This window comes from Emydura macquarii, unplaced genomic scaffold (genome assembly GCF_026122565.2).
Source record: "Emydura macquarii macquarii isolate MOO-44397 ecotype Brisbane River unplaced genomic scaffold, CSIRO-AGI_Emac_v2 contig_3530, whole genome shotgun sequence".
Lineage (NCBI taxonomy): Eukaryota > Metazoa > Chordata > Testudines > Chelidae > Emydura > Emydura macquarii.
The window spans coordinates 6,503,248-6,517,370 of record NW_027133667.1 but is presented as its reverse complement, the minus strand read 5'-3'; the positions used below and the strand labels follow the sequence as shown (position 1 = coordinate 6,517,370).

General features: G+C 39.8%; 1 protein-coding gene across 1 annotated transcript in view; it reads right to left on the bottom strand.

Moving 5' to 3' along the window:
- The window catches only part of SYT10 (synaptotagmin 10), a 49,546-nt gene extending 35,776 nt beyond the window's left edge, over positions 1-13,770 (bottom strand). Inside the window, exons 1-2 of the mRNA XM_067536077.1 lie at positions 13,620-13,770; positions 1,088-1,445 (exon numbers count right to left, since the gene is read on the bottom strand). Of these exons, the coding sequence (XP_067392178.1) occupies positions 1,088-1,445; positions 13,620-13,770 (509 nt within the window). The remainder of the gene's footprint in view (positions 1-1,087; positions 1,446-13,619) is intronic.
- Between the last annotated feature and the right edge of the window lie 353 nt (positions 13,771-14,123).

The window sequence follows — 14,123 nt, the reverse complement described above, 5'->3', positions numbered from 1 at the left end:
CAATATACAGGGCATAAAGGGGCCATTGTCTGGGACAGAATCTGTCTCAACATGTCATCTTCTAACATCTTCAGCATTTGCCTGAACTGTTCATGTGTCTTTGCTTCAGTTTAAAGTGTACATAGTACAAATTATTTATTGAGTAAAAATGAAATACTTTATATTTAGCATTTATTGTTTTCATTTATGTCATGATTCACAACACATTTCTCTCCCCCACCCTTCATTTTCACTTTCAGTGTCCAAAAAGCATTACTACATTTTTTCAGAGGTAGGGAGTGATGTTGTATTTTACCGTTTAAACGTTTCACATGCATTACATATTAGTTTATACTATTCTAGTTCAAACATTCTTTGATACTGCAGATACTGCTACGTATCACAGTATACGTTTAGTTCACTAGATATTGACATAATCCAGTACCTGAGATGGACAAAAAATTGGTATCCTCTAAATTGTACCATTGCTTTCAGAGATGCTCCAGATTTATTGAAACCCTCCCCGCTGTACTTTAGATGTAATGTTTTAGGACTATTCCACAAAGAGGTATATTTTGTTGAGTCTGGAATTTTTAACCCTTTTAAAATGCCAATCCACATCTTAAAGAAAGGTGCATCAACCACAAGTTTGTAATTTATTTTATGAGTCAAATTTTCAGTTGATGGAGCTGTAAAAATATATCTACTGATTGTACTTGAATATGTCGATATGCTACTATGTCGATATGCTTGCCTGGCTTTGGCAAATAGCCCTAAAAGATCCTTCCTTAACAAAAGTTTTTATGGAAATTGTCACAAGTACAAATACATATTTAAGTACAGTAGCAACAGACATAGACTTGATCTTTGCATTTATAAATAATGAAATCATTTAATTTAAATAACATTTTTCAGAGAGTGTTCATTATTGCTGTTTACTGAAAATTTTGCCAGAATGTTGATGCTTTGGCTTAATATGATTGTGGTTTTATCTAAAACTTGTAAGCACTGGACTGAAAACTCTCCAAATTTGATTCCTTAATCACAACAAAATGCTTCGTCTCTTATCTATACTCTATAAATTGCTAAAAAATTGAGTTTTCCTTACCTTGATGAGGATGTAGGCTCAGTGATCTGTCTTTGCATGCGTGCATGTTTAATTAGATGTTCTTTCAATGCATTCTGGACTTCTGCTGGAATATCAGGGGAAGTGTGGCTAATTTTCATTGCAGCCTCAAGTACCTTCACTGAAGGTTTCCCATTTTCTTTAATTTCCTTTTTCTCGTTGGTTTCAAAAACTTCAGTAGGAGCACTCGAGGTGCTTTGAGGGATATTACTGGTATTAGAAATGAGAGGCTTGCTTCTCCAGCATGGCCAACACAACTTCCAAAAGACAAACAGCGAGACTACCAGCAAGGCAAGCCCACAGAAGCTGACGACTACTGCTAGCAGACTGACTGAGATGTCTGCAAACAATCAAAAACAAAGATCATCAAGACAGTCAAACACAGAGAAAAAGAAAAATGACACAAGTAAGGGAGGAGAAGATTTTAGATAATTCTCTTGTGTAGAGCTTTAGGATATTACACATTAACATTTTCACTCTTTTAGATATCCAAAAAAAAAACAAACGCATTTTAAAAGTTTTATCCACTAATAACAATTTAACTAAAATTTCATTAATTATTGCTTTGTTTCCCAGCTAATGGCCAGTTTCTGCCAGCCTTACTCACACTGAAATGAATATTTGTACATGAGGAGTAAGGTACTAATCACTGTGAGGAAAGTGTAACCTGTGTTTCCATTGATTTCAGTGGGCTTCAGATTAGACCCTTAGTGAATACTGGCTACAACTTCACTGAAGTAAAACCGAGAATGAATCTGACCCAAAAAAATTAAATCACAGAAGCTATTTTCTATGAGTACACATTAAAAAAGATCATCATATGCACCCTGGCATATATATATATATACACACACACACACACACAGTTGTTCAGGGTCTTCCAAACTTTAGTCACATTAGGAAATTTGCATTGGATGCATTGGAAACTTTTCAGAAGCCTAGAGGCAACACATAATTTGCATAAAATAGAACAAGATATAGCTGCTCTCTTCTTTAACAATTATGGAAGTACGACTAGCAGAGGCTAACATCCAAAGGCCACTCATATCCAGATGTCATTTAGTATGCCACCTTGTATACTATATAGTATAACTGGGGTCTCCATGGGCTATACCTCTGTATTGAAAATGGGGCTGGCCACACTGTAGCGGGTGTATAGACCGAGTGCTGCACTTTAGCTACCCCTCCTGCATTTGATTTGGCCTGCCACAAGGAATGAAGATGTCCAGTAATGTCACCAAGGTAAAGAAAACAGATTTCATAGCTCTCAGCTTTATGAACGGATTCAAATGTCAGGGAAAGGCTGACCTTTGGGAGCGCCAGTAGGAGTCTGGATTAGGAGTGTTATTATATGAAACACACTTCAGTTTGATTTTTTTTTCAGTACCATGTTATATTATAAAATATAGACTTAAAAATCCTCAAACCCATCTTCTTTTGAAAAGGGCCTATCACATGTTTTAAAATTATTCAATAAACCCCAATTAAATTTTGTGGAGAATTCTTGTCCCCTAAGCAATTGCTGCTTCTGCTTGTTAAAATAAGGCTTGACAGTTCTACAGCTAATACTTTGCATCCAGAGCTTCAGGCTCCGCACAGGTAAAAAGAACCAGTTGAGAAGCACATTGAGCACTTTAAATACCATTTTGTTAAAGAATCACAGAAAGTCCTCTAAGTACACAGTGGTTCTCTGAAATGGTATGTAACTCACTGTTCTCTTCGGGTTTTAAAGGTATAATTGAAATTTCAGAGGTTTGATTTTTTTTAAACATTATAGTTATACATTTCAGATACATATCATTCAATAATAAATATTGAGCTCAAGGCCCATCCTGTTATTCCTTTTCATGGTGTAACAAAAGAAGAGAGAGAGAAAAAAGAGCCTTGAGAAAATTTGAAAACCCCCAGAAAAACCTTGGATCTAAATCAAGAAAAAAAGGGTACTTAAAAATAAAAAAGCACAATGTTTTATACCAGAGAAATAAAATAATTACGGAATTTTAGACAGATACATATTTTGGCTAGTTGTCTAAAATTCTGGAATTGTTCTATTTCTCTTGTATATAGAGATTTCTCTTCATATGGTAAGTGATCCTTTAGCGCTAAATTGTGGCTTTTCCTTACATAGCCATGATGAAGGGGGAAGGGAATAAGGAATTGTTCATTCCCCTTGCCTGGCTTGAAAAACTGAAATTGAAACCTGTGCTCTGGGATATACAGGCCAAGTTCACTTCTGAGTTGCTCTCAGTGAACTCACTGGAAAGGAGGGTTAAAGAACAGGCAGAATCATGGTTCCACCTTTCCTAATCTCACCTGTCTAGTGGCCCTTCACACAGCAGGAGATGGAAGGTACATATTGCATGCTTTAAATGGGTATAGATAAATTACTTCCTTCTGGAGAGCTGCAGAAGCAGAATAATTCATGATACTCCTTTGGATGGATGTTGCTCTTCTATGTCCTAAACTCAGAATTGAGGCTAAATGCCAAAATTTAGCCCTTAAGAATTCCTTTCAGATCACAAACTATGTCTGAGTAAAGAAATGTAACACTGTTACAAAAAAAGCAAATGTCATTCTGGGTTATCTTAGCCAGAGTGTTTAAGCAAGACACAAGAAGTAATTTTGCCACTCTACTCAGCACTGATAAGGCCTCAGTTGAAGTATTGTGTCCCGTTCTGAGTACCACACTTTGGGGATGGACAAATAGATGTGGACAAAATGGAGAAAGTCCAGAGGAGAGCAACAAATATGATTAAAGGTCTAGAAAACATGACTTACAAGGTAAGATTAAAAAAATTGGGTTTGTTTAGTCTAGAGTAGAGAAGACAGATGGGGGGACATGTTAATAGGCTTCAAGTACATAAAAGATTGTTATGAAGAGGAGGGTGATTAATTGTTACCTTATCCACTGGGGACAGATCAAGCAATGGGGTTACATTGTAGCAAGGGAGATTTAGTTTAGATATTAGGAAAAGTTTCCTAACTGTCAGGGTAGTTAAGCAGTGGAACAAATTACCTAGGGAGGTTGTGGAATCTCTGTCATTGGAAGTTTTTAAGAACAGGTGAGACAAACACCTGTCATGGATGGGCTAGATCAGTGGTTCTCAAACTGGGGGTTGTGACATCTCCAGAGGGTTGCAAGGTTATTACGTGGGGGTCACAAGTACATGCATGAAACAGAGAGCAACTGCTATAAAATATATAATTTAAATCTAGTGTTTAAAATTACACACACCTGTCCATCACAAAGTAGTGCATTTACTTCAAAAAGCATTGTAAATATATAATGCAGCAACTGTTGTTCCTAGACAGAATATATATTTGTATTATCACCTGTTGAAACTGGGGATTGTAGTATTGTGCACGCAGATTTGTTGTCCTGAGACTAAAAAGGTGGGACTGAAACAACATTAGAGGGCTTGATTGGTCAGCAGCTGAAGAGCTGCATTAAACCGCAGACCAATCAGAACACTGAGATTGGCCCAAAAAGTAATTTATAATTTAACAGTCAGACACACAGACAGGGGTGGCACTGGGAGGTGGGTTGCGGGGGCTATAGCCACCCCAAAATTTGCCTTAGCTCCCCCCATAAACCTCCCTCTCGGCACAAAGTCAAACATTACTCAGAAGTAAGGGTGGCATGATATGGCATTGCCACCCTTACTTCTGCAGTTCCGCACTGCTGCTGGCAGCGGAGCTGCCTTTAGTGCTGGGCACCCGGCCAGCAGCTGCTGCTTTCCGGTTGCCCAGCTCTTTAAAGCAGTGCCCGCCACCAGCAGCAGTGCAAAAGTAAAGGTGGCAATGGTGCACTAAGTCTGCTGTGAAAAGTGATATTGACAAACCCCCTTCTTCATACTCCCCAGTATTAAGCAGTAAATATTTTTTTTAAAAAATAACTTTTCTGCTTATAACAATAATTTGATAAAAATATGTTTTAGTTTTCATTGAAAAGGAGTGAGAAAATGTAAAATCATTTTAAACAATAGGATTATACCTTTAGCATTTAAAACAGTGTTAATATAAAAAAATGTGTTTTTAGTTATGAGGAGGGTTGCACTCAGAGACTGTGTGAAAGAAGTCGCCAATACAAAAGTTTGAGAACCACTGGTCTAGATAATAGTTAGCCCTGCCTTAGCACAAGGGATTGGATTAGGTGACCTATCAAGGTCCATTCCAGTGCTACATTTCTATAATTCTATGCTACTATAGGTATGGCCCTATATCATTTCTTCCTTGATGTATGACCTTGCATTTGGCTGTACTAAAACACATTTTATTTAAACAGGTCCATATTATTAGGAGATCCAGGTGGCTCTGTATGATTGCCCTGTCCTCATCGTTACTTACTGCTCCACCCATCTTTGTGCCATCCACAAATTTTATCAGCTGTTATATTTATTTCCAGATCATTGATAAAAACACTGAATACTCTCGCTTAGTACTAATCCCCGTAGAACCTCTCTAGGAATCACCCCATATTCAATGAGGAGTCCCCACTAACTACTTTTTTGAGATCAGTCAGTTAGTCAGCCTTCACTGAGAGTATATAAATGATACCCCTTATTAGGAATATGAGAAAATTTAGTTATGTGAATAGGTGGATTGAATCACAAATAAAAAGCAGTCATAGAATTATACAACTCCTTTCCTTCGAGACCCTTGAGAAAATCCAACACATGTGAGTTATTAGTCTTAGTCAGAGGTGGGGGCTTTTTAATGCTTCATCTTTCCTATGAATGAGAATGCTTTTTTTAAATCAAGGTAGCCACTCACAAGTTGGTGATATCCACTTAATTTTAAGAGCTTTAAATTTTAAATATTTTAAGTGTTTTTCTCATCTATTTCAGATTCTATCTAATTCTCACATCTTTACAGGAAACATATCCAATAATTTTAACCCAAAAGAATCAAATCATATTTTTAGTCCCTGAAGAGAAGAGAAAAATTATCTGAGAGGTAATTTTAGGAGTAGTTATAGTAGTTGTAGTCTTGATTCTTTATCAGTAAATTCAACAGCTTCACATGCTGTAATTGCATCATAAAATACTTCAATAACGACACAGTTTTACATTGCCTAGGAAGTTGAGCAGCAAATAATTCATTCAAAATATACTGAAATGATTGCTATAAATCTAAATATCACAGAAGGTGGCATTAAAAAGTACAGATAGTATTATCGCATTTCCCCAGTTCTGATGGGCACTCAACTGAGCAATTATTAAAATTATCTTTCTGTCATATTAAGACTGAATTCATCCAAGTCCTCTGTGGAACAGTATTAAAGCTGAGCTTTCCAAATCCTATGTATTAGACTGGAAATGTCACCTATAATGTCTTTCTTACAGAAAGTTTGATTTGATAAGAGAAAATATCAGGAGACGTTTCTTCAGACAGGAGTCTCTTTGCATGCCCATCAAGGAAATTTGGTACTTCAGGCTGAATCTGTCAACAGAAACGGATTGCATTCCCTATATGTCAATAGTGTGCTATTTGTTCCTAAGTAAGATTTAAAGCGAGGGACAAATTAAGAGTCTATTTAATGTCTGGATGCAGATGGATGTACATTAATTCTGTTATGGCAAGAGTCATGGATGGGTGCCTGTATTCTGAGATGGCTGCTCTAACCTGCTCTGGGCTCACAGATGGGTCAGGAAATTGGGGACTTGTAACCAGCTCCCTGACAGTCTCCTCCCCCAGTTGCACTCATCCATTTATCTTCAATGGTATCCATTCATGGTTGCCTGGAATAAGATATCTCAAGTTTTGTTCTTATGCCTCACAATATCTTATGAGCACTGCGGATTTAGCATCCTAGTCTCATGCTGTGTTGTATTAAAACTCTGGGTGAAAACATGTCCCCACTGAAGTCAGTTGCAAATCTCCCATTGACTTCAATAAGGCCAGGACTTTACCCAGGGTATTCACCCAGGGCATCCAATCATTTGCCATAATTTCATCTCCACAGGCTAATAAGATTTTATGATTGCAAGTAACTGTCATTTTTCTGTTGGTTTTCCAATTAAAATGACTCCCTCAAGCTATTTTATCCTTGAGCCATTTTGTATTTCTCATCTGAGTTTGTCACATTTATTTTTGGAAATGCAGAGTGCCTGAGTATTATTTACTTCAAATTCTTCTTCCCGCAGCTCCTGGCTTTCCATGTTTATAGGCACCCTTGAAAACACATCCACTACAAAAAGCTCGTTGCCAGCCAATATTAAACAACTACTCTAGAAATTTCATGATCATCTTCTGGATTCTAGGCAGTGCTTTGCACAATAGTTTCTGTAACATTGCTTTTAATAATGTTTGGTCCATATCTACATCAGCTGATTTCAGCTCATAAAATCACCCACTACCAAATTTACTATCTGCATTTCCTTTTCAGTCTGAACGTAGCTTGGTTATGTTGTAGTGCTTTGGAAACATAGCCCACTGGGGGTTATTTTACGGAAGGACAGCTCTCAACCCATGTAAGCTTGCACTGAGACTCGGGATCTTTGTTAATCTCAATTACAATATTACTGTAACTTTTTTTTAAGTGCCCCAAATTTCTCTTTTGCTAATCACCCAAGTGCCATTCAGTACTATCCACAGGCAGCATTCTGAGTGGAGCACTTAATTATGACAAATGAGGGGTGAATTTACTCAGATAGATTAACGTCCATGAATCTGTGAAAGATCACTTTAATAGTAGGATTTTCCATTTGTACAACTGCCTGGGTGCAATCAAACTCCTCTGTAACTGAGTATGAGTCCTATACAACTGAATGGCCAAATCTGGCATTTTTGCTGTTTAATTTAAGATTTTTTTTTCCTTTGGCAAACTACAGAACATTACACAATTGCGGTGTTGATCATTTCTACCCCAAATTAGCAAATCATCAGCAATTACTTCCACTCCATCCAGAACCACACAGATAGGAAACATTATACCTTAGTATATGTCAGGAAGCTGAAGATGCAGAGTTTTGTAGTTTTTCTAGTAAGCTAGACACTGTCAAAACACTTTGCACACATACAAAAGTGAAAACACTCTTAAATTTAGAAATCTAGACAGGAACTCCTCGCTGTTCTCATATACTAACACTCACATTTGATGGTCTTACTCAAGTCTTTTGACTTGGTTCAAACTTGCTTCTTTTTATTCCAGTGGTCATACTGTAAACCCACTCTGTTGGTGTCTGAATTTGCTCACTGACACCATCTGGTTAAGCACAATTTTAATTTATTTCTCACTTGCTAATGGATCTGTTTACTAATGAATCACAATCCCTTAATCAAATACATTTTTTCATCCTGACAAGTTACATATCCATTTGATCATTGGTATTTGCAGACTGCTCTTCAACCCAAGCACACATGAGACTTTGTGAGTCCTCTAGGATGTTGTACACAGGGATAAAAAACCCATGGCTGGCCCAGGTCAACTGACTCAGGTTCATAGGGCTTGAGCTCGAGGCTGAAAAATTGCTGCGTGGACATTCAGGCTTGGGCTGGACATTTACACAACAATTTTTAGCCCCACAACCCGAGCCCCACGTGCCCGAGTCAGCTGATCCAGGCCAGCTGCGGCTGTGCCACGGGTCTCTTATCTCTGTGTAGACGTATCCCTCGAGGCCCTGAGTGTCCTCTAGGTTTCAGAAGCCATCAGAATGCAGTCTCACAGCCTTTCAAAGTGGCTCCTTGTTTTTGTACTAAAACAGAAGTGGTCAGTTTTCCTTTATATTATTATTTTACGTTCCTCAAACATATCTCCTATGATTTTTCTCCTTTCCAGACTAATTATTCTTAGGCTTTTACATCTCTTCTCATTTGGAATCTCACCAATGCATCTCATCATTTGTGCTGCCCTTCTCCGGGCTTGGTCTCTTCTTTACTTTATCTTTTCTGAGATGTGGGAACCAAACTGAACACAGAATTCAAAGTGAGGACATACCATCCTGATACACCGAGCCATTACAATATGTTTTATATTATACTTTCTTCTCTTCTTGATGCTGCCTCACACCATATTTGTTTTCTGGACTGTCAAGTAATGCTTAATTGAATAGCAGCAAGTCCCCATATCAACTCCAATGGCTTCTGAAAACTTATTGAGGTTTAGTTTCCGCTCTATATACAAATGTGATTGTCCTGGGACAAATCCTGCCCCTTCCACTATGGCTACTGAGAGCCCTAGATGCTCTGAAACTTGTGTGGTTCCACTATGCAAGGGAAGGGGTTGGGGACCCTTTGCACAGAATCCAGTTTGGGAGATGGGAAGGCGTGTGGAGGGGATCACAGTGCGTCGGGATTTAAGGGGCAGAGTAAAGACTAAGGGGTCTGCAATTATGCTGACCCACCAGCCATTGATTCCCAGAGGATGAGGAGCAGCTGGGCTACTGCTGCATGACCACAAAGACACAGCTGGAGGAAGCTTCTTTCCTATACCACAACCACAGCAGAACACCATTGTGCGATAAAGAATCTCACGCCAAATATTATTCCTTGTATCAAGCCAAGCTACTGGTGCTTGGTTCAAGAAAAAAAACATTTAGAGTCTCGTTTTCAGAAGTGAGGAGTGTTCACAATTTCAAATGAAGTCAGTAAGAACTGTGGGTGCTTAGCATTTCTGAAAACTTGGACCTTATCTTATGTCGACATTAATAGGTGTAATCCATGCACGTGAGGAGCAGCAGATATCCCAATATAGCTATTCTACTTTTAACAGCCACATCTCGTGTAGCCTCTCTGAGCACTATAGTTATAATCCTTCAGCACATAATACTCGTGTGCACTGAGTATACATATTGCTGTTTAAATGTTCTGTATTCAAGTGATTAGATATTTAAATATGTTAACATTATTAATATTTTAACAACACACGTGTTTGCATTCCTTTTCGGGTGTCAGTAAATATTAAATTATGTTTGCTAACAGGGTTTTAATTAATGGGATTGTTTTTAGTTTAATTTGAGTGTAAATGCAGTTGACAAGCATCATCTGATGGCAATGGTTTGAAGAGGAAGAAGTGTTTGCAAATAAATGCAAATGCTCCTTCAAGAATCAATGGAAATTACACTAATTGAAATTCACATTCATGTTCTAGCTTTGAGAGAAAATATTCTCTGAATAAAATTGCCTGGTCAAATGCAATAGTTTAAGAAGAGACCACCACTGACCAGTGATTTCCAAATATAACAGCATATATAATAGGCAAACAGCAAAATAACATTTAATATAGGTTTTAGTTTGTATGGTCATTGAGGAACTTACTATACTAAAAAAAAGAAAGGCAAATATTCAGATTATACAAGCAACACTCTGTATCACCAGATGATGTCTTGCTCTGTTAAGGAATATAACTATTCTGTCTGCAGAGACCTGGTCACTTTCAAACAGAAATTAAGTTAATCTTCTTGACGTGCTATTGATACTAATCTTAATGAACACTGATGCTCATGTAGAAGTATGCATGGCTACAGAAAAAGCTTCCCATTCTTCAATGGAGAGATAAGAAAACATGTAGGAGGAGGAAATCACTTTTTCATTCATCTCTCTTTGGAGAAGACTGCCTACTACTCCACACTTGTGGAGGTTCATTGATGTGACTTTACTAATATGATCCAACTAACATGATTTCTTAAGGGTCCTGTATGACACTAATAATTTTGGACTAGATTCTGCCACCCTCACTCATGTTGAATAGTACCTTGTTTGGCAAGTAGTCACACTGATATTAGTGGTACTATTTATTAGTACTACTCTCTCAATATGGTACTATTTAACACGAGTAAGTGTGGCAGAACTTGGCTGTGGCTATTTAACTTTAGGCCTGATCCTGCTGTCTTTTCCTCAAGCAAAACTCCCCTGTGGTCATTGGCAGATTGTGAACCCCTTACTCTAATGAGCAGCCTCACACACAAGTCATCCCAAGGGCTTTAATAGCACTACTCTGGGGAGCAACTGTTTACCACTGAGAGTTAGGGATTTACAATCCAGTACCCAGAGACTTCAGTGGAAGTTTTGTCTGAAAAAGAAATGCTGAATCAAGTCTTTTATCAGTGCATTAGTGATCTCATTTAATGTAAAGCACGGTTTAAAAATGTTAGTGAGTTTTAAAACACACTGATCCACAAATGAATGAGAAATGAAGAAAATTTTATACTACAGAAAAAGAATGCCTTTATTTTAAAACTCTTTATAGTTTTTCATGTAAGGATGCCCTAACATTCTTTATCTTATTAAAATAATGTAGGTACACGAAAGACAATGCATTTGCTGAAAAGAAGTTAAAGTTTTAGCAAGCATTCATCAAACGGAAGACATAAAATAATCTAATATTTTGATCATTTAGAAAATATATCCTCTCGCATTATTTTTATGTAAGACATGTTTCTACTACTCCTGTGAGCAAGCAATTTTATGTTCTCATCTCAGCCACTTTTGCTTCATGACGAATTCTTATTTCCCCAGTATTTAAAATTGCAGGCCTTTTGGCAAACAGTTGCAAGTTGGCTAAGCACTATGAATTTAAAATACCGACAAGATTGTTGGTTTTGAAGAAATGGACAGAATTAAGGTATGCAATCTGATATCAAAACAGGTGCTGAATCTAAACAGAAAAGCATGCTTTATCAGTAACTTGGACAGCCCCTTTGAATCTTTCACATCTTATTCCTTTATATTACATTCGTGTTTGTTATAATACCAATAATGACCTTCACAAATGAATATACAATGCACTAAGTGCTCTTTTACTACAAATAAAGCAACCCCATTGGAAGATTTAGAAGCTCAACACCATCTCTATTTGATATGAAACAATTTGGATCAAGATGATTAACATATCCATATTTAATTAAAAATGGGCATTATTAGTGTAGTTAGTGGGGATGCCGTGTAGTTCAACCAAGTGAAAAATAAAAACATCCACTAGCAACACTTCTGCATACACAATCTATTAATCTGTCCTCCCATTTATAGCGTGTACTATATTGTATGTATTCCTCACGCACCCAGATACACTGTATAACTGGCTCTAACTGAAAGAAAACACAACCCCCCCATCCGTGTAGATAACCTTCCTTCTCCATTCTGTTCTCACTGGAAACTTTGGGACTTTGGCCACGACTTCAGGAGTAGCAGCGGAATCGCGTCCTTTGTTCCTGGCTCATTTAACTAACCACAGAAAATGATCCAGAGGCGCCAGCTAGCGTTGACTTGATCAGGGAGATTTCAGTGTATGGCTCCCTGTATTCATGGGTGTGTAAATGAACCTTAGAAGAAAACTTGGCACACGGTGCCTTAGCCTAGGGGAAAGAGCTGGAAGGGGGGTTGTTGTTACTGTTTTGCTTTTGCCAACAGATCTTTTTCTCCCAACACCACATACCTTCCCGTTGTTAAAACCTGACACATTACCCACATTCAAAACCAACTAATCACCGCGTCGCTGCTCTGCCAATAGGGGATCTGACCATTTCCTTCCCCCGGCTCCCCCCAAACCGTGAGCAATGTCGTGTAAGAACAATCATCCATCTGAAGCGCTTCCGATTCCGACAACCTGTTGACTTGGTGGCTGCCTGATGGAAACCGGGTGCTCTAAGGATCGCAGGGGAGAATAAAGGCCAGAGAGAAGAACCGGGGGCGGGGGGGACTTGGGGGTAAATCATACAGGCAGAATAACACTTCCTTCCCCCGGAACATATATTACTAACCATTGTTTATAAACCCAAAACCAGCCGCCGCTCCCCCCGCCCTACATCCATGTCACAGGAGCAAATAGTTTTCCAGCTTTCCGAAAGGAACATTTCACGGAGGGTCAAGCGAGATTATCTTAAAAACAATTAGCGATGGAGGTTCGGGGGGGGGGGTGCACTAGAAAGAGGGGGGGAGGCGGAGGGGATACAAGACGGGATAGTTCCTGTTGCACAAATCCAATCAACTGTTGGGCTTTCACTTTGGGGGTCATTCCAGCACCCCCCCCGTTGCTCCCCTTCCTCTACTCCCTGCTCCCCCGATCCAGCAACAAGATCGTGACCCCCCCTCCCTCGCATTTCCCTTTCCTTTGTAACTTCTCCTCCTCCCGCTCAGCAGAATCGCTACACCAGCAGCTCCCCGATTGAGCGTGGGAACCTGCCTGTTGCTCGGCTCTGGAAAGCATCGGATGAGACTCCGGCTCCGGCGAGCGCGGTCCCGAGCCCTCGAAGAAAAACCCGCTTAGGTTTCCTGTGCTTTTTCAAAGGGATTCTCTCTCCACCCCACCCCGCCCGACCCCCAGCCCCATCGGCACGGCGAAGGAAAAAGTTCAGCTTTCCCCGACGCCCACACAACCGGCTGCCGCGGCTATTACTAGAGCAAACCGTCCCACACGCTTGTTCCCCCTCCTCTGCCTTTGCTCTAAGGCAGCGAAGGAGAGGCAAGGAGGCAGAGTGAGGGGAACGTGGGGAGGGGGGGAGAAAAGGGGAGAAGAAGCCGAAGTCTGGAGAGGAGCCGGAGGAGAGGAGAGCGCTCTGCCGAGAGTCCACTGTACCTGTGCTGCCTATACCTTGCTCGGCGGTCTCCAAGGGGATGATGCCTGAACATTTCTCCCACTCCACTTGGCCTCCCAGGCACAGCTCGGAGATGATCTGCAGCGCCTTGTGACACAGGCTCCCCACACCATCCTCCTTGTGGAAGCTCATCTTCTTCTTCTTCTTCTTCTTCTTCTCCTGCCTCCTCCCCTCTCCTCTAAGCCATCGCTTGCCTGGGAAGGATTTTCTGGGTGCCACTAAAAAAAGCTACCCAGCTACCAAGTCACCATCCCTGCAAAGAAAAAGGGGGGAAAAAAAGGCAAAGGGAGAGGAAGAGGAGAGAGAGAACTAGTGCAATTGACAGGTTGCAGGGGAACCAAGGCTCTCATCACTAAAAGGTGGGGGGGAAAGGGGGGGACGGAAAAAGAAAAGGAGGGAAACAAAATAAGCATCCACTTAGCAACGCCTTTTGTGCCTAGCGGGCTTCGGTAGGCAGCGTGTCCAATGGCAGCCAAGCGCGGGTG